General features: G+C 50.0%; 3 protein-coding genes and 1 pseudogene across 3 annotated transcripts; 1 reads left to right on the top strand and 3 right to left on the bottom strand.

The window, feature by feature from the left end:
- Positions 1 to 13: 13 nt before the first annotated feature.
- On the bottom strand, positions 14 to 2,953 carry LOC113147187 (spidroin-1-like). The gene is made up of 3 exons (XM_026336878.1): positions 2,891 to 2,953; positions 2,405 to 2,545; positions 14 to 2,092 (listed from the first exon to the last, which is right to left on the bottom strand). The coding sequence occupies exons 1-3, from the start codon at positions 2,951 to 2,953 to the stop codon at positions 14 to 16; spliced, it is 2,283 nt and encodes a 760-aa protein (XP_026192663.1).
- Positions 2,954 to 4,294: 1,341 nt separating this feature from the next.
- Positions 4,295 to 9,019, bottom strand: LOC34620698. Its single transcript, XM_026336877.1, has 4 exons — positions 8,585 to 9,019; positions 6,509 to 8,484; positions 5,454 to 6,365; positions 4,295 to 5,075 (listed from the first exon to the last, which is right to left on the bottom strand). Exons 1-4 carry the CDS (start codon positions 9,017 to 9,019, stop codon positions 4,295 to 4,297), a joined length of 4,104 nt encoding a protein of 1,367 aa, XP_026192662.1.
- An 8,630-nt stretch (positions 9,020 to 17,649) lies between these two features.
- On the bottom strand, positions 17,650 to 18,152 carry LOC34620697 (annotated as a pseudogene).
- A 682-nt stretch (positions 18,153 to 18,834) lies between these two features.
- On the top strand, positions 18,835 to 20,475 carry LOC34620696 (casein kinase I). The gene is made up of 6 exons (XM_026336876.1): positions 18,835 to 18,910; positions 19,035 to 19,294; positions 19,410 to 19,596; positions 19,705 to 19,917; positions 20,067 to 20,206; positions 20,254 to 20,475. The coding sequence occupies exons 1-6, from the start codon at positions 18,835 to 18,837 to the stop codon at positions 20,473 to 20,475; spliced, it is 1,098 nt and encodes a 365-aa protein (XP_026192661.1).

Raw genomic sequence — 20,475 nt, 5'->3', positions numbered from 1 at the left:
ACACACCACCAGCTTAGCCAAACACGGAATGCAACATGGTTCTGGATAGATTTCTGTGCGCTTTCCATGAAGCATACCTGTTGGTTTGCTTCCAAAGGTAATAAAAATCCACGACTTCTTTGGTTGTTTTCGTCTCGATGAGTCGTTGCAACATATTGAAGTCCTTGCCGTATTTGCAGATGCCGGCTTCAAACAGAGCCACCTCCTTAGGACCCCAGAGGTCCAGCACGTTGCGATGTCTCAGGGGAGATGTCAGAAGCTCTATGGGGGTCAAACGAATGCACGGCCCCCGACCACGACGTTGCTGTTGCTGATTCGACTCCTGCTGCTGCTGGTCCTTGCTGCTGCTGCGGTAGCCGGAGCCGCCCCCCCCCCCCGCTGCGGCTGTAGCGCCCCGCTCCCTTTGCGTATTGTTGCACACAATAAGGCGATGGATAACGGCACCGACTTGACTCTCGTTGCCCCCATCCCCCAAGGCATCGCCTTCTGGAGGGGCCCCCAATGCCGCCATCTGGGCACCGCCCCCCCCCCGAATCACCTCGATGTCGCCTACCACTCTGCTGCCCACGCTGCCGGAACCCCCACTGCTGCTGTTGCTGCTGCCGCCTCCCGTGCGACCCCCCCAAAAACCGAAATACAACTGCTCACACAACTGCAAATAACGCTCCACCCCCCGAATGCGCCGCTGAGACACCAGAAATCGCTGCCTCACTGCAGCATCCTGCGCCACCCCCGAGGTCGTCACTCCAGATCTCCGCGAAACGGAAGCGCAAGGACCGCCTCCAGCAGGAACGCCAGAACCACCCCCTCCCAGCCCTGCTTGCGAGGGGGTTACCGCGGCATAGGCTGCGTCGTCGCAAGTATATACAAGTTGAGACAAGCCTCCGGGAGAGCCACTCATCAGAGATCCCCCCCCCGGATAGCCCCCTTCGCACGAGGGAGAGACACCCCCCCCCCCTAAAGCAACCCCACGTGGCTCTGGACGCTGTCGTAAACGGGCAGAAAAGCGGCCTCCCGATTCCCCTGCAGCTGAAGCAGCTGCAACTGAAGCAGCTGCAACTGAAGCAGCTGCAGCTGCTGCTTCAGACTCCTCCTTTTTTGCTGTCGAAGCCACCGCAGCAGCGACCCCTTCCTCTGCAGGGCCCCCCTCCACAATAAACACGTAGCCCACAGCCCGCCGCTTACGTCCACTCTGAGGAACGGCCATTTCTCCTTGCTTGTGCTGCTGCTGCTGCTGCTGCTGCTGCTGGGAGTCAAATGGCGAGGGGGGGGGGGCAGCCGCGTCTAAGGGGTCACCCTCTTCTGGCACTCCGTTGTCATCTCTGCCTCGCCAACAAGTCCGTCCCCTGGAGCCCCCTGCCCGTCGAGGCCGCTTCTTAGATCCTTCCTGCATCATCAGCATCAGCTGTTGCTGCTGCTGTTGCTGCTGCTGATCTGCGGGGGAAGGCGACACTGGGAGAGATGAGGCAGTGACACTGGGCGTTCTAGATGCCGCTGCCTCTCCCGCGGCTGCTGCTGCTGATAAGGCGCCCGACTTCTTTTCGGGAGTCGAATTGCCCCCCGAGCTGCCAGCACCTATAGAGGCCTCAAGAAGCTCCTCTCTGGATTTGCTGCTGCTGTTGCTGCTGCTGTTGCTGCCCTCGTCACTGCGCCTCAGCTTTGGCCTACTCGGAGTGCCGCCAGCAGCTGCTGTCGTAGCCTCTGCTGTCTCATCTTCACCCTGTCTCCTCAAATGACGGCGTCCTCGACCCCCACTATTAGCCAAGGAACCGCGGCTTCCAGGAGAATCAAAGGCGAGACGCCCTCCTCCTGCTGCTCGTTCTGCTGCTGCTCGTTCTGCTGCTGCTCGTTCTGCTGCTGCAGCTGCTGCTGCATTTGCCGTATCGATTGCCCGCAACGCTGCAGCAGCGCCGCTGGGGAGGCCGTCATCGGAAGGACCCTCCGAAGATTCCCTCTGACCCCTATCCGTATCATGTTGCTGACTGGATTCTTGAAGAGTCTCCCGAAGATGAGACGGGGTAGCAGGCAGCTCCTGCTCTTCTTCCTCCTGTGCCTGAAATTCTTGTTGCTGGACGTGAGGAGGATGCCACAACTGCTGAGCACCTGAGAGGTCTGCTGCAGTCGCATCAGCGACCTGCTGCTTTTGTGGCTGCACATGTTGCTCGCTCTGCTGCACATGTTGCTCGTTCTGCTGCACATGCTGCTCGTTCTGCTGCTGCTGCTGCTGCGCCTCCTCCTCTTCCTCCTCCTGCCGCTGCAACTGCTGCTGGTGCTGTTGCTGAGCCAGAGCTTCGTGTGCCTCCGTTAGGCACGCAAGAAGGGAAACCCCCTGTGGTGACGAAAGCGAGTCTGGGGCCGTGCTGTTGGTGGTGTCGTTGGCGTTGTTGTTGCTGCTGCTGCTCGCAGCAGCAGCAGCAGCAACAGATTCCGGCTGCTCCATTTCAAGAAGGCGCTGGGGCCTACCCAGGCCTTCTGCTGGTGCAGCTGCTGCTGCGCCTGTTGGGGCAAATCCCCCGCTGCCACAGCTACGCCACTGCCCCTGCTCCTACGCGTTACGAGCAGCACAGCTCCCGTGTATTTGAGCCTCCAGCGGTCCGCTGCTGCGCAGTATACGGCGCCAGGGAGTGCCACAGAATAGGAGGGATGCAGACAGATAGACCCCCTTCTTTCCCCCCTCCGGACAGTAGCTGCAGCAAGAGGCCTGGGGCTGGCTCTCACTCGCGGGTTTCCCCTGGGTAATAATCCCTTGATAAGGTCAAACGAACGGTACTCAAAATTTACATGTGCGAATATTCAAAATGATGTATGTATGTACTTTGGGAATGCAGATAGCAGAAAGTGCCACTGGGCACTACACATGCCCCCCTGCTGCAGGGGGGCATGCGGATACCACTGTGATGAGGAGTCTCCCTTTCTGTATTATGCTGCGTAATTTTAACCTAGCGGCATCCATTGTGCAGTGTTTAGCTGACCACTGTCTCTCGGGAGGCGCTGTCATGGATGATGCAGCAGAGATGTGTCTAGGAGAATCAACGCGCCGCTATGTCCCCCACGCGAAGGCCTGTGTAACAGGCTAACCGACAGTCTAACACTTTCTATTGCAGTAGGTGCAGTTAGCTGAATATAGAAAGAATTGACTGCCTTGCTTGGTTGTTTGCGTACTTCACATGCTGCACGAGACTTTTACCTCGAAACAAGAAGATACAGCGACGCTGTGTGGGGGTGTGGTACGTGCCCTGTTTAACTAGCCGTGAATGCTCGGAGTGCTAAGAGGGTGCAGTTACATACATCCTAGCTTACCCCTTGTCCTCGTGGGACTTCTGAGAGCTGGGAGAAGGTAAAGCAAGAAATCCTTTGAAAGACAACGAATAATTTTCTATTGAGCTTAATTAAATCTCAAGTGAAGTGTCACCAAGTGGAGTTCTTAGATGAAACGCAGAGGCTAGCTTGCCGTGGAACTCCCACAAGACTGCGACAGCTTGAGTCAGCATTAGATTTACTGCAGTTTGCTCGCTGGCGTTGCAATATCTTAGCATCGCTGCAGTGATGTGTCGAGTGCCTGGTCATCAGCCGCACAGCAGAATACCTCAAATACGACAGAACCCAAAAACTAAATATTGCGGATAGGAGACTCTAAAAATGTCAAAGCTTTTCCCTAACAAGCTCGAGGGACAGTTTTAGACGTGAATCCATGTATGTAGGCGAATGGTTCCATCTAGAGGGGACCGAGGGAGTAAGAAGGGCGGAAGGCCGTTACGCCGATCGCGAGACCCTTGTTTGTTTCTCAAGCGGAATCACCCAGCCAACCACAGTTTCGCTTCCCTGCTGAACGAGTGGGACTATCAGTGAGTAAGCGCTTTAAAGACTGGGGTTCCAAGGACAACAGGGAACCCCTCATATCTCCTACATCACTCTTATGAATTTATTTGCTGGTGCATTTGGGCATTGCGTTTGGCCGGCAAGTCCTATTCGCACAGGGGACCACGAACTCTTGTTTTCCTGGGTTTGAAAACAGCCCTTTCAGCTTTCTCATGCTACATAAATCTCTTTCACTATGCACACTGATGACATGTTTCCGTCCTGCTAAATTTATAAGCATATGGGCTGGTCCGTACAACGTTGAGGATGCAGCGCGCTTCGACGTCAGAGCCTGCATGCACCGTGTGAGCTCAGGGCCAGGCGTGAAATAGCCTCATAGGATCGAGACACCAGAACGTGTCCACACACATTTTTCTGGTTGGTTGGTTGACCAGTCTCGGTTTAGTCATCCGTGTTCTTGTGCGCCAAGTCTCCCCTACGTGGGGTTCACAGCATCACTTTCTTCACCAATATCAAGCTCGCCTCTGCTAGCCTCTGAAGTTGAAGGGCTGGTTACTTCAGCTTCTGAATCTGTAAGTTCAGCCGGTATTGACTCGTCCTCGTTTACTACAGTGGCGACGGCGTGCTGAAACAGAGCAGATTCCAGTTGCCCGAGCTCAGCAGCTTCGCTCTGCACTTCCGCTCTCTGCTCCTCTTCGAGTTTTTGTTTGTACGCTTCAATCATTCGCTTGTACTCGCGCATTTGCTCGCGTGCTGCGACTAAATCTTTTTGGCGCTGCAGGTTCATGACTTCTCGATAGGCAGCCATAGATGTGCCCCAACGCCCCCAAATTTCGAGGGCCGCTAAAAGCAGAAGAATGCATGCTACAGCTATTATTAGGAAAATACCACCAACAGGGCGCATGAGGTCATTCTCTGTAGAATCGGGGTCTTCGACAACTGGCTGGTCCGGAGGCTCCGGGAAGCTAACCGGACTCACATCACAGCCCTCAGCAGTCTTGCACGAGCGCGTTTCGAATAGATTAGAGGGGCATGCCTTGCCTCCTGCTGCAGCGGCACGGAGAATATGCCAAACACGCATCTGCCGACACCCTATACACTCCGACCAGCGAGAAGCAGAAGGATAGCAGTCTTCGTCTCTTAAAAGGCTTGCGCCGAAAACAACGTTACACAGTCCGTCTGTGCCAAGCAGAAGCAGGCACACAGTGGAAAGACACTGAAGCCCCAATAAAACGAGATCATTTACATCGGGCCCACTGTGCGAGACACCTGTGCAGTAGCAGAGGTAATATACTCGCTTCGCGAGGTGTTCGGGAAGATGGACCAACATCAAGCCCTTGCCCCACAAAAGGCTGCACTGCGCCTGCTACACGGTAGTTGCTGTTACTATAGATCAAACAGTTTTAGCAATATGGACGAAAAGAAAGGTAGTTCTCAAAAGTTCTTTGAGCTTTCTCCGACCCGTGCATGGTTCATGTTGGAAGAACTCGCAAGGGACGCCACCTTCTTTTTCTGTTTGGTAAACGTGGAGAAACCTGCACAGATAGCAAACTCTACTATGTCAATCTCCTAATTCCAAGTTTATTGGCCGGGCTCTGTTCTAGTCACCGGCGTATTTTATGCTAGGGGGTCACAGAAAGAATATCATGCACGCAGCTTGCCTCTTTCGTCTACAATCGGCTTGGCATGCAGTCCACTCGCTCCAAGCTCCTTGGCAGTCGAGACTGCTATGCGAACGGAGTCTCTGCACCGTTGGCACACTGCAGCTAGTATTACCCAGGAAACCCCCTTTTGGGCATAGCTCTAAAGGCATGCCGAAGATTTGGAACTCCGCGATTCTAAATGGTTGGGCCGCCCTAATAGTAATATACTTTGCCCGGTAGAGACGCAAATCCATTGCTTCCCATACACTCTGTGCAGCTGGAGATGGAGGTGCGCTTGTTTCCCATGTGTGTATTTCCTCATCACTATCGTCTAAAACAGACAGTGAGAACTCGAAGGAGGCTGTTTTTGCAGATCCGGAATTTGCCTGCCCCGCCGTAGAGGCGAATGCTATACGCAGATGCCACAGATCTACAGGAGCTTCCAACTCGATTTTGGCTGAAGCAACTCCATCCGCACCAAGGTGTACCGGAGCCGATGTGTCCAGCAAGTTATCCTGCCAAAAACGTAGCTCGTTTGAAGCCGCTGGATCATCCTCTCCTGTGTGGATGCTTGTACGGGGGTGGTAAGGCCTTTGGACCTCTTCATAAGTCGACCTAAAAGTGTATGAGCTAACCGAAGTGGTCCCATGTTGGTCATCCCCTTCCCTTTTAGCCGAACCATCGACAAGTAAAGATTCCACACCATCCCCGTTTCCTGAATCATTAACTGTAAGGCTGTGAATTGCCACACGGCTGCAAGGAGCTTCAAAACAATGCCTCGCCAGTTCAGTTCCGGCTTGAAAGGCGCATGCAGCGCCACCACGAGCAGCAGTTCTCACTTGGTAAGCATGCAGCGATACGCAAAACTCCGAGCAGGTCGCTGAGGACAACGAAGGGTACCACCTGGGTCGCACGAGCATCACATACGTACTGCGATGACCCATGAAAAAGCGCGTTCGGAGAGAAGAACAACAGATACTTAGCAGGAAACGCCCATGGTGTGGTGTGTCAGCACAATTGGCTTCTGTGTAATGTGACAGGCGGACTCTCCAAGGCAGTCCCCATCGGCATAGAACCCGGTGGCCCTTTGTACTGAACCAATCTTCCCCGGAAGCTCTGCAGGAACGTAATAATAACTCTCATCCACGGAAAACCTTTTGGTACTTAACAGGTTAATCCATAAAACGGAGTCTGGTCCTTTTTGGAGAGATGCCACTGTCCTCGATGGCAGGAGAGATTCATGCAAAACACGCCGAATTTCTATTTGAAAGTCTGCTCTGAGCGACCCATCCCTAAACCGTTCCTCCATATGCAGGATGTGGTTCACTGCATCGTGGTGTAGCAGCAGCACGGAAGCGCTACCAGCAGGAGAACAGTGGAATGAACGGAATGTGTCTGCATTGAACACTTGCAAGGTAACTTCATTGTATGAACGGGTTCCAGAAATGGGCACTTGCATATACAACAGTTGCCCACGCCGCGCCGAGGAATACTCCGGTAGAGGCTCGTTACTCCACCAAGGTAATGGAGCCGTTTCCCAAGCATTTGTAGTAACGCGCTGGGGAGACCGTGACGACTCTCGCTGCTGATCTGCTCGACCTACCGGCTCTTCGAGAGCCAGGAACACTGCCCACTGATCGTAGAACAGCGGCGCAACACAGAAGCCCTTGATCGCCGCCAAGCTTACAAACTTGCTTGCCGGTAGTTGAAATCCTCCCCCGGCAACAAATCTGTTCTCGTTGCCTATCGGATTGCTGTAGAAATAGGTCATGTCGTTGGCAATAGGATGCTCGGCAAATATGGCATCGGGGATTTTCGTGTTCGCCACCTGTGGTGTCTTAAGGCTTGAGATAAACTCAGTTCCCTTGTTTTCTTGTGCGTTTGCCAGCGAGTCGTAATAGAACAGGACCTCCTGAAGCCTTTGGCGACTCTCGTCCGCAGTGGTATACTCAGCACCCCGTACAATGTAGTAGCTCCTCATGGCTTCGGGTGGATTGAAGTTTTCGTGATAGGCGCCTGCACGGGAGAGCCATAAATTGTTGGGGTACTGCACTGACACCTGGGTCATTTTTGCAAATTGCCTGATTTGAAGAGTGTTACTGAGGGAGCCGATGGCATAATGTTTATGGACACGGCTGCCATCTTTCCCTGGCCCCAGGAACACAAAAGAGTCTCCATAAGTGTGTGGCTTCAGGTTGGGACACTCATCAGACAGTTGGTCGTCTTCAATTGAAGTAAAGTAACTCAAAGGCACACCGTCTTCTCCTCCATTGTGAAGGCATAGGGGGCATTCACGGCTCAGGGTGACAGATGAAGAGCCAACAACGTGCTCAAACTGTGACAAAATCTTGGGGTTTCGCACGTCGTAGAAGACAATCTCGCATGGCATGTTGGAGTTTGCAATGCAACACTTCAGGTATACGCAGATGCTGGGTAGCATGCGAGTGAATGCAACAAAATATGCAATATAGCCTTGCTCGTCTACTCGATAGCCAAAGAATCGAGGCTCTTGTTGATCACCGGCGTTTAAAGTAAGCTCTGATCCTTCTTGCTCCCCATCAGATCGCATTTCTACCCGCCTGGCGACACACATTTTTTGTCGTCGCTGAAGAAGGAGAGGTGTTTCACCAGGCTCCGCAGTAATGAACTGATTGCCATGAAACTTCCATCCCCGCAGCATCGCATCTGTATATGGACAATGATGGTAAACAATATGTATTGAACCAGAATCTGATGCATCAATCAGTAAAGGCTCAGAGTACGGCTCTCCTGATTCCATATACATGCCGTACGGCTCATATGAGGCTCCATAGTCGCTGGCTAGACTATGATTGCCAGCAAAGACAACCTCAAGCAGCTCCACTTTAGGCAGGGCCTCCGCAGGCAACGCAAAGCCGCTTGGTATAGAAGTCAGCACATCCACAAGTTGCCAAAGACTTGCACCTTCTCCGCATTCATAACTTCCTTGCACTGTGCTGATAAAGCATATGCCCTGCTCCTGCTGGCCCCTTCTCTGGGAGCGCTGACACCTTGTTGACCATACGCTTTCGCGATTATGACGAACGCAAGTTAACGCTAACAGAACAAAGAATGCGTGGCTAACATGAAAAAGGCTTTTAAACCACATTCTCCGCCGTGCTTGATAGGGCTCTAAGCTTCCAAGCATTTTGCTTTTTCGGGTGATCTCGTACCTTTTCCAAGCCTGTTCGCATCCATGGAAATGCCGCTGAAATTTTTAACAGTACAGCCACAAAGCAGTATACGGAAGAGCCAAGCCATTCAATAGGAAAGCGGGGTAGAGTGCTCCTTCGGCAAGAGTCGATATACGCGAAACAATTCCCACACACGTCACTCTGAATGGATGGACACAGCTGACAGGCTCCAGAATTTCCCACAAGAAGGATGGCCAAAAACCCGCTTAGAGTTTTTGTAACTCTGCTATCGTTACTGCCAAAAGAAGCGGCTAAGGTGAGACACGCGAGTGGCGGAACAGGCTCCCTGTCGCCCATCATGAGCACCATACGGCTTTCTGATTGAGCAGTTAGCTTGATATGCATTTAAAAAATATTAATTTATCTTTCTGGTCGTCTGGTATTTCCCATGTAGGCAGCGACTTCATATTACAAGAAGGGCTGACACTTCAATTGTAAGGCTGCGGAGTGCACATCCTCATGCGCCTGAATGATTCTGGCCGACCTATATACAATAATATAGGCTTATTCACGTCATGGATTCACAGGACCCATTTTCTGTTTGCAAAATCCTAATTTGAGCTTGGTAGGATAGAGGACGGCGTCTTGCGCACACGTTTTGGCTCCCGTTGGCCGTAGACTGCTGATTCAGTTTGTGTTGCTAGTTTATTTGCCAATATTTACCAATTTTTCGCAAACGCAAGAAGTGCAAACTACAAAAGGCCGCTTAAATATCCATCCATTCAACATACCAACAATCCCGGCTACAGAATCTGCTGCACTGTCACGATTACTTGTGCACAGTGAAATGTAAGGAGTCGTGGATCAGTGATCTGTATTTTTTTCAGCGGTGGGGTGAAGCAAAAAGAAATCAACTGTGGGAGCGCTTCCAGTAGTACCCTTCGTCGTTTAGCAGCGCCCCCACCAGCGCCGAATGCGGCTTGTCTCAGGCATACAAATTAGAGGCGAGCTTCATTCCAAATCTCCATTTTAATGAAATCCATTGTATGCATTTGAGAAGCTCGCACTGTTTTTTTAGTTACGATATTGCTGTGGGGGATTTAGTAGTGAACATGCCTTTTTACCTTGGATGTGCCGGTGCTACCAGAACAAGTATACCCCACCTGTATGTGTACAATCGTCTGATTTAAGGTCTATAGTAAAACATCAACAAGGGATTTAGCATAAGAAGCCTGAGTTTTGATTAGGAATCATAGTTCTTCCAGGGTATGCTCAAGCGGACCACGGGGCTGCCCATCAGATTCATGCATGCGTGCGCGTACCATCAGGGTGGCCTCCATTCACTTGTGCATAGATGTTACGGCAAAAGATTCGTATTTTAATCCACATATTGGATACTCTATTTGCCACAGATGATGAGGAGGGAGAAGAATCTCTCGAGATACAGGGTATAGAGCCTTAACTCTCGTTTCTGCTTCTGGCTTAGTGTAGTAGTGCGATTGCGGCAATCGTGCCAACGTTACTCTAGAAAAGAAATCGCCGAACCCTTGAACATTGTGACCGTAACACTGTAAAATTCAAAACGTCGAGTTATTGTTCCAGCTACAGCCAGCTCATAAACACAACACTGGGGTTTTGCGAGAGCTGTAAGTTTCTGAGCCTACTATTCGAGGAAAAGAGGGAATAATTGCGTCGAGTTACTGAGGCACCAATTTTTCTTCCCCGATGAGCTTGTAGATTATGTGTTGCATATAGAGGCACGCATCTAGCAGGTGCATCGCGAAAAAGCAATCCTGTGGCTCTGCCCCCGAAGCCTAGCCATGCCAAATAGAAATTCGAGTGGCCAATTTTAAAAACACCTTCCTCTTCTCAGCCTTCGACCAAGTGGGTTTGTAAATGAGAGAGGAGAAGGCAACTGGTGAGCAAGCTACTGCACCCTGTGGGAACTCAAGCAATTTTAGAGTTTATAGTAAGGCAAGCTGTACTTGACCATTTTCTACTACAATAGGTATATTAAACTAAGAGTAAAAACAACAATTGACTAATTTGTTTGTTTGTTTGCATAGTTCATGTGCTGCAGTAGACTTTCATCTCAACACAACAAGATACAACAAGATTGTGTGAAGGTGTGCTATATGCCATGTGTAACTAGCCGTGAAAGCTCCGAGTTCTCAAGGGGTGCAGCTACACGCAGCCTGCCTATCTGCTCTTCCTTCTTATAAGCGCTTAAGGGAAGCGGACAGAGAAAGCAGGAATTCTTCTGTAAAACACTCACTTCCCCTTAATTGAGCGTGTCTTGACTCTGGAGTTGTTCTCCTACAGAGACCTTTGATTGGGCATAACAGTTAGTGACACCCCCTAAATTTAATGCAACTGCTCTCCAGATATATGAATTAGTGTGTGACAGTGAATTTCCAGGTCGACCTACAGCACTTGTAGGGTTTTGCTTAAGTTTTTCTGTATTGAATAATTTTATGTTCATTGGCAAAATGGTGAATAGAAAAGCCTCTAGCAAATGAATTTGACGGTGGCACACTGCCTGTTTAGACGGCAGAGGCTGGTTCGCAAGCTTACTTAGATGCACAACCTCCACAGTTGGTAGGAAGGCATGAATTGTCCGCCGGCAAAATGCTTGTGAAAGCGTCGATGATTGTCTTCTGGCAAGAAAAGTATGATGGGCGTAAAGACGGGCAGATGAACAGACATCAGGCACTTGAAGATGCGCCTTGCTTCGCACCCTTCAGATGAAGAGCAACGAGTGCTCCGTGCTGCACGTATATTGGACGGAGAACGAACTTAATGGTGATTCTATTCATGTAGAGTAGGTCATCTGCCTACAGGAATTACTAAAGTTTTGCGCCTTTAAGCAAATTTCGACCCACCGGTTGATGCCGAAATCAGCTTGACAACAGGCTTTGGGGAAATTCAGAAAGCGTAAGCAGGAGAATCTATCAGTCGTCGATGTATCGAGGAATATGAAACTTTGGTTTGCAAATGCGAAAAAGTTGACAAAAAGCTACTTTTTAGTGGCTTACCTCCGATCTACCCGAGATGCCACCTCATGTGGTCGCAAGTAAGCATCGATGCAGCGATAAAACAACTGACCGATGGAGCTTCTGCAAGAGATGGACTGGTTGAGGTTCGTACTAAAAATGGGTACAACTCCTGCGTCGTTATCTAAATTGGAAGCATCACATAAAAGTTATGTATGGCGGGGCTCTGCCAACTGGCCCAAGCGTGCGGCCTAAGGTGGACGAAAAACGGCAGCCAGAGGGAACCTGCGCTCGTAAACAGCCCCAGACAGCCCCCAAGACACTTGCTTCCTTCTTTATTTTTCGGTTAAATGACTAAGAATTGCAAGCGAGTACAAGAAATCAAAGCACGACCGACGGGACCAGGCCCAGTGGAAACACGCGTCTTTGCGAGGAAAGGAGGCGCATCATGAAACGGGAAAGTCTCCCATGAAGGGTGCACTGAAGTGAGGGAAGCTGAAGAGGATAGAATTGCACTGGAAGATCCACCATGGGTCATTTTGAGCTGCTACTGGGCTTATCTGTATGGTGAAAAAATTGCTAGCGTTACTTGACCCGAGATTATGAATTGTACTTATTGTCCCAGGGGACGCCGCAGAAGTGCAATCTGCCTATCCTCCTGTTAGCGCATTTCTAGAGACTCTGGTTTGCTCAAGGGCGGCAGACCGCATACATTGACAAGAGTACGGCATTCAAACACTATGTCAAAGCAGAATCGGGTTCAATCAGCATGGTTCATGACTTTTACAGTGGATTCGTGCACCACCACGTAATCCAAGGTATGTCATGGGTGGCTCGGTAGAAGGCGCACTTCCGACCACAGCTGCGCGCTCTAGAGGTCAGCGTGCAAGCGGGCGCTAGAAACGAGCAACTGCTGCTCTCCTGAACGACGCAAATTTTACCTATGATGAGCGTGGTGGACCTAGTGCCTCGACAAGATGAGACAGAGTCTCCTCATGGTCTGTCTTGCGTTGCAGTAAGGGAAGAGGCTTCTGAGCATGCATCCTGTTTCAAAGGATCCGCAACGGGTTTCTTTATTAGATAATTCGACTGAATGTTTGGCAGGGGAACAGCAGAAATTGGTAAATACCAAGGAGGAGTTCACGGAGGTGCTGTATAATGGCGAGCTGCCATCAGGCTGGTCACCTAATCGTCGTCCAGCACAGTATTAAGCTAATTCCTGAGTCAGCCCTAGGCTATGTCCCGCGGCATAGAAACGCCCCCAGCAAAGCGTTTAGCGGCATGCTGATTATTTGGTGGAGAAAAGCAAGGCGCAGAAATCGATCAGCACTTTTTGGTGTAACCGTGTGATGGTGCCGCAAAGGGCAAGAGGGTGGTGCGTGTACATTAAACCCACGAAAAGGATCACTGTGAAGCAGAAGTTCCCCATACATTATTGCCGAATTACTTTATAATCTCCACCAGTCAGCAGTCTACTCGACATGTGACTTCACAGATGGTTTCTTACAAATCCCCATTCGCCCGGAGGACAGGCAGAAAGCGGGGTTCCAAGCTCGCTCTCGCAGCCTCGAGTATACCTGCGCCCCATTTGGACTCATTAATGCCCCGGTTGAAGTGCAGCAACAAGTCAAATTGCATTTATTTGGACGTATTAAGATGGCGTGGGTGGGGATCTACGTAACGAAGTCTTAGTATTCGGCCCGAGCCGTTTGAGAGCACGTAGAGGACATACAGCGTGCGCGTCAACTGTTGCGGGAAAAGCGGTGTATCTGAATGCAAACAAATGTATATTTTATATGAAAACCAGATGGGTTTCTGGGACTCCGCGTGTCGGATTCAGGAGTTGAGCCAAATTCAACAAATTTTGGAGCCGTCATGCGTAGCCTAAACCATTGTCCCCCCAACATGCTGAGAATCCTTGTAAGCTTGTAACTTATTTTCGCAATTTCAGTTCTGGATCGTTTCAGATCTCTGCTTCCCTGGCTAATATAATTGATAATGGCTAGTCTATGAACTGGAAAGTGGAGGTTATGCAGCAGCAAGGGCTCTTGTTAGCCGCCTTACAACTCCCCCAGTACTTGCGCTGCCTGATAATAAATTCCATTTCTTCTTAACAACCGATCTAAATGACGCCGCGGCGGGTACTCTTCGCTAACAACATATTTCGAGCTCTTCATAACATTAAGTATAGTCTGGTATTCTCATTGACATAACGAAAACGAGCAGCTGTGGACAATACGGGAGGTGGAACTCCATGTGGTGTAGGACAGCGTAAAACATACCCGAACCATGTACACTGGCGTCGCTGCACTGTCCAAACCGACACCAGTCTTTGATGTAACCTACGGAAAATCTTAGAGCACTGATAATCCTAGAATTGTTCGCTGGCTTTGGCCCATTCTTCAATGCGGCTTTTTAATAAAGTGTGAATATTGTGTCACCTATAGGATCAACTTGTTCTCTCAGGACGTCCCGATCAGTTCACTTTAGGGCAATGCAGCTCCCTTGTCTCTGACGATTCATAACTTCTATCAACTTTGTGTCAATCCTGAGCTTCTGAGACCCATGCATCAACTAATATCCGCAAAATCCAGAATTTCACCAGACAAAGCATGACCACGTTGAGGAAGGCCTACTGTGTTTCATTATTATCTCTGATTCCATCGCTTGTACCCTGCCACTTCTCTCTGCAGTGCCGTTTAACGCAAAGTACATGATCATGGTTTTGGGGTACATGATACGATTCATACTAGAGAACACTCACAGTCCTTGTGGTGGTCCTTGATGCATTCTATAACAGAAGAGCTTGCACGATCCTGCTCAGATTGTCAGCAGCTGAAGCCGCGTGATTCTCTGTTTATGATGCAATAGTGCATTCGTCTTAGCGTTTCACTCCCACATCTGAAATATGCTGATAATCGTCTTCGATCCGGGCCTAGACCTGGTGCTCGGCAGTTGGCAGGCACCCTTAGGTGCAGACGGATTCAGAGGGCGAGCTGATGGCTAGTGCAAGAGGGTGCATGGGCAAAGCTCAGGACAGACAAGTACGCAATTACTGTTAGCAGCGGTTACGTGTGTGGTTTGACCTTGGAGATCTGGCCTTGGTGGATCAACAGGCATCATTGTGAGGTGCACCGGAAAGTGACCAGACGAAGAGGTGCGCGGCCAGATGGATGTAATCATTTGAGATTCTCGCACTAATCGATGCTCTTTCTTGCTCTGTCAATTGCCCACAAAGCTAGAGGTAATACAGAGCCAAAAACACTTACTTCCACAGGAAGTTTCGAATTCCCCCCATTTATTCGCACCCCACACCGCGCAGGCAGGTGACCTGTGTGAAGGTGGAGAATTCATAGGGAGCCGTAGAAGTGCTGTATTCTAGGATTATTGAGCGCCGAGGACATACCAAAATGTAGCTCCTAGTAAAATGGGGTGAGATCGCAAACCTTAGTGACTTACGGAGGAACAATTGTCGGCTTCGTTGCCTGCGGGATAATTCGTAGCTCTGTTTGCCCGAGTAGCTAGTGGCCACGAACAATATTTCTGGCTGTTTTTGGTAATTGTCCTGTTCCAGTGCATGTTCTCTGCCGGATTTACCTACCTTCAACTATTATTACTGCTTAAAAGGTTGAGTTTCTCATTGAATGTTTTGTCAAAGCAGATTTTTGCACAGGCACTTTTAATGTTTTTGTTCCTTGATCCAGTGCATGCGTCAAATAGGGTTTTGGAGTGGAGTATGCTGCACGCACCGTCTGAATTTGCATGCAATACTACTTGATCAGGCGCGGACACACTGCTAAACTAGAATGCATTAAGATTCCAGCGATTCGACGACAGCAAGCCACTGCGGCGTCACGTTCGTATTGCTTGAATCCCTCGTTCGTTGTCAGCTAGTGTGTATCTTACGTTTTGTCGAATTCACTCTAGCCATCGACACACACTTTGCTTGTCTTATTTGTACCGTTTTCCACGATTCTGCCCGCATGAAGAGTAGCGGTAGGGAGGGGACTATATCGCCATCCTGCACGCACTAGCGATGGACAGGTATGCAATACGAGGGCGTGCGCTTTGCAAAGAAGGGGTGAAGGCGTAGCGAGCTAAGCCACACTGAAATAGTTTCTACTATGCCAGTGATACTTGATATTTGATTAAGAATCACAAAGCAATTGAAGCATTAGTGTTTCGGCCAGTATATCATATTTATTAAATAGTGCTGTTAGCTCGATACGAGACGATACGACGCTGCGGGAATGTGCGCCAGATGCTAGGTGCGATTAGCTGCGAATGCTCAGAGTGCCTGCATGGTGCAACAACACGCACAGTACTTCTCACTCTCCGCTACGATCGTTTTCGCACACGGGTGAGGGACGGAAAAGATATGAAAGACGACCTCGTAAAGCATTCAGGGGAACTGCTACGAACTTTTGAATTGAGTCACTAGGCAAACCTATCCTTAAGGAGAACTTTGATAAGGGGATACGGTAGTTGCAGAGAAAAATGCTACAGCAGTGCATTCACAACCAATAAATGAGCCGTATGGAAGATGCATCAAGTCGTGCTACCCAGTTCGATGCTCCATCTATGGCCTGTTTGGGAGATACTCAGAGTCAAATCCCCTACAAAAAGTTAGAAGAAAGTTATGCGGTGTCCTTCCAAAAAAGCTCCCCCTCTTCCTGCTCACTCCCTTCATTATCCCGGTATGAGAAGAAAGGGTATGCTGTGACGCGTACTATGCACGCCAGCTAAACTTCAAACCTTCACATATAGTGGCAGTAGAAACAAAGGCACAGGCACAAAAAGTTGATCCATACCAAGTGCCGCTAACCACACGTTGCAGCATGTATGGATACGAGCAGCCAAAGCAGTTAGTCGATTGGCTCCAAACTGTAAGAAATCATAACCACTGTAGTAAAAACTGCTAAAAATTAACCCTCCCCATAAAGGTCTTCGCAGGCAGACATTCAACTCCACACTCAGTATAAACCGAATACAACGAAACTGAGTGTTTTCGTTGGAGCTCTCTACCTTCCCCTGCCTGTGTCCCTCGGATTATTTCAAGTTAGAGGAGAGGGGCAGCTACAATTCGCGTGCTGCACCCTTTAAGCACTGCAAGCATTCAGAACTACTTGCACTTGGCATCCAGCACACACACGCATCTTCGTCTTTCTCATTTCCTGCAGAACACTGCTTGCTCAACATACAAAGACTAACAGACAGTTTAACTAGTCAATGCTTTCTAGGTTTTGCTTAATTATAACAACTGCAGCAGAGAGCGTCTAAATATACCTTAGCTCGTCAAACTTTAGGAAACTCTTGTCTGTGCATCTCTACAAACAAAGCTGTTCAGTGTCCACCCACGGATAGCGAAATAGAAGTGATACAGATGCCACGAACACAAAATGGGTGCCAAGCAGAACTTGCAATTGGAGTCTCTACTTCAGGTGGAGAGACAAAAGATAGTGGCTCCTCCCCTTAGGGGCCGTCAAGCACAAAACGCAAGAAGTATTTTGGGAGGCCAACATATTTTGCAGCTGCTGTATGAGGTAGAGCTTTGATACGAACACGAGAATCATATTGTTTAACCCAATAGGACAATAATAGAGTAGCTTCTGAATGCAGCAGCTACCATGTGAATACGCGTTACCGCTTGTGTGCTTTATACTCCCAGGGCGCCCATTTGCCAAGACGCAGAAGTAGCAACGATAGCTCGGGTTACATTTTCGCGTAATTCTTTTCGTTTGGTGATAGCATTAAGGGAATCCCTGCTGTGATTGATGAAGGAGCTTCTGCAGCACGCCAACAGGCGAGGGCGGTGCTGCTCCTGGGGCAGCTGCATCGTGCGGCTGCCGCAATGCTCTCAGTCACCGTTTCCCCCATATTCGTCTTGACTGTACTCTAGTGCCTGAAAATATGTACGTGCGTGCGTACGCTTCCACCCCATAGAGGATCGCTACCGCCAGAGCAAAGTGCTGGCTTCTGCGCCAGCTGCTGCCGCCGCTGCTGCCGCCATGGCCGCAGTAGCCGCCGCACCGGATGTCTCGGCTACCTAATAGCTTCAGCTTCCTCGCAGTTCATTGTTGTGCCATTTAACGTCTTTGCTGCCACATAGGGAGCAGCAGCAGCAGCCGACCCGATCCCTAGGGAGCCCACCAAGCGCTCCGCTCGCTTAGCAGCTGCCGGAGCTGCCGCGGGGTTGCTCCCTGAGGCACCGTGCATGTATGATCCAACAGCTTGTTTGGTGGCACAGTCGTCCGTCTTGGAAGTGGAGGAGAGTGTGGGCGAACTCGAAACACTCAAGCCTTCCCGGGGGGAGCCTGAGGACCTCAGCAGCGTCGGGAGGGCTGCCGGCCAGCATCTGCAGGAACAAACGCGTTCGTATTCTTCTGTGACAACTAAGGGCAGTTTGTCTTAAAGCTGGAGTAACTCTTTCTTTCCTGGCAGGTTTTTTGCTGCGTCTTTTCTTCACAGCCGCAACTACGCCCATCGCGCATGTCCCCCTGACGTGGTGCAGCTGTTGCGTTAAGGGCGTCGATAGTATCGACCATCCGTGGTGGCACTAGGTGTTGCTCGCCTGCAGTCTTTGCAGCTTGGGGTGCAGCGCTTGGTAGGGGGTCATCCATCTGCCATCCCCAGGAAGCCTACCCGGCGCCCGACTTTTTTCGGCAGCCGGGCAGTTGAGAGAGAAGCCGGCTGCCCGGTTGCCTCCCTATTGCGGAGAAAATCATAGCTCCGCAGTCGCCCTCTTCCCCCACCCGAAGCAGCTGAGGAGGTCTTTGAAGGCCGTCACTGGCAGCTGCTGGCTCGGCTTGAACCGGCTGGGAGGCTGCCAGTTTAGTCAGGAGCAACCTGAAGAGTGACACTTGCTTTACAGTAAGATGAACGATTAGCGCCCACCCTTCACTGTCTTTTTCTGCGACCACCTTCTAGGATCTAGTTTTACAAGCACACTCTTCTTCGCTGCAAGGGAGGCAAGGGACCGTGGAGTGTCGGGTGGGAGAGAATGTGATAGAGCTCATGCAATTCATGACCTACACACAGGGGAATACGTAGGCATACACCATGCGGGGATTCCAATACTACCACCAGAAAGGGACGCATCTTTTCTGGTCAATTTGTTCAAGTAACGCTTTGCATGTGGGCGCAGTTGTCGGAGCCCTGCAACGGAATATCCCAGCACTCAGAGGAGCGTCGCTGCCTGTTAGGCGGTCCTCGTGAATATTGCTGATAATGGATGTCCGCGTGGGGGGAAAATTTCGTTTGGGGAGGAAGATTGGTAGCGGCTCCTTCGGAGACATCTACTTGGGTGAGTATTTTGTTGAACATGACTTCTCTTTCATAGGTAGTATTTTCAGGACTTGCTCTATGCTTTGGAATATGTAGCAGCGTGCGACGCAATGCATACCACACACTGAATTGGCGTTATGCAGGTACAAATGTTACGAATGGAGATGAAGTTGCTATTAAACTAGAGAGCGTGCGGTCGAAGCATCCGCAGCTAATGTATGAAAGCAAGCTTTATAAAATTCTCTTGGGGGGCATCGGCATCCCAACTCTTTACTGGTATGGAATCGAGGGTGATTACAATGTGATGATTATCGAGCTCTTGGGCCCGTCTCTCGAGGACCTCTTCAGTATTTGCAACAGGAAGCTCTCACTAAAAACTGTTTTGATGCTTGCCGATCAAATGGTAGGTAACTTGGCAGACTTAGCGTCTCTTGGTTTTCAAACGGCAGTGATGTCGTTAAGTAAACTATTTCTGTTCAATTTTGATCAGATGTATTTTTGCTTGTGGCAATTCGCAGCTGAACCGTATCGAGTTTGTCCACAGCAGGCATTTCATCCATCGTGATATTAAGCCCGACAATTTCTTGATCGGTAGAGGCAAGAAGATGTCCATTGTTTTCGCTATTGACTTCGGGCTTGCAAAGAAGTACAGGGACCCGAAGACACAATCACATATTCCTTATCGGGAAGGCAAAAACCTGACAGGTCAGCTGTGTGTGGGTGAATCCATGTGCCCACGCCTTCACTTGAATCACTGTTACAGCTGAAGGACTGTAAATATCCAAACATACTCTCTATGACATTGCGTTGCAGGTACCGCGAGATATGCCTCAGTTAACACTCATCTGGGAATTGAACAAAGCAGGCGCGATGACCTAGAAGCTCTCGGCTATGTCCTCATGTACTTTAATAGAGGCTCACTCCCATGGCAGGGGCTCAAGGCCACTACCAAGAAGGACAAATATGATAAGATTATGGAGAAGAAGATGTCGACTCCCATTGAAGTCCTGTGCAAGCACTTTCCATGTACGAACAGGCTGAATAGGATCTTTGCTATAATTGCACCATTCGTATTGTTTAGATCATTTAGGGTGTTGGTACGGATGAGCAGACGTTGCGAGAGCTGGGCCCCCTGAGCCTTAAGAACTGAATATTTGTGATTACGTGCGCCACAGTTGAGTTTATCACATACTTGAACTACTGCCGGTCCCTGAGGTTCGAAGATCGGCCGGATTACTCATATTTACGGCGGCTGTTCAAGGATCTTTTCTTCCGCGAAGGGTATCAGTATGACTTCATCTTCGACTGGACATTCGTGAGCCCAGCACGCGTATCCTGCGTATTCAGTTAATAGTATTGCAGTGTAATCTGTCCCCCGGCAGTCCACTGGAACTCTGTGGCGTTGGGATGCATGCGAGTTTGCTTGTTGTTCTACAGCTACACGCTGAGAGAGAACGAGAGCTTAGACGACGCACAATGGTGAACCAGGGTGTTGGGGCTGGGAATCCTTGGGTCGATGAAGACTGGAGGCGAGATGCGTCGGGCAGAGATCCGCTTGGTCGGTTGCCTCAGCTCGAACGTTAG

The sequence above is a fragment of the Cyclospora cayetanensis genome, unplaced genomic scaffold (genome assembly GCF_002999335.1).
Source record: "Cyclospora cayetanensis isolate NF1_C8 unplaced genomic scaffold, CcayRef3 CcayRef3_contig_151, whole genome shotgun sequence".
NCBI classification, from domain to species: domain Eukaryota; phylum Apicomplexa; class Conoidasida; order Eucoccidiorida; family Eimeriidae; genus Cyclospora; species Cyclospora cayetanensis.
This window is presented reverse-complemented; position numbering and strand designations above follow the sequence as displayed.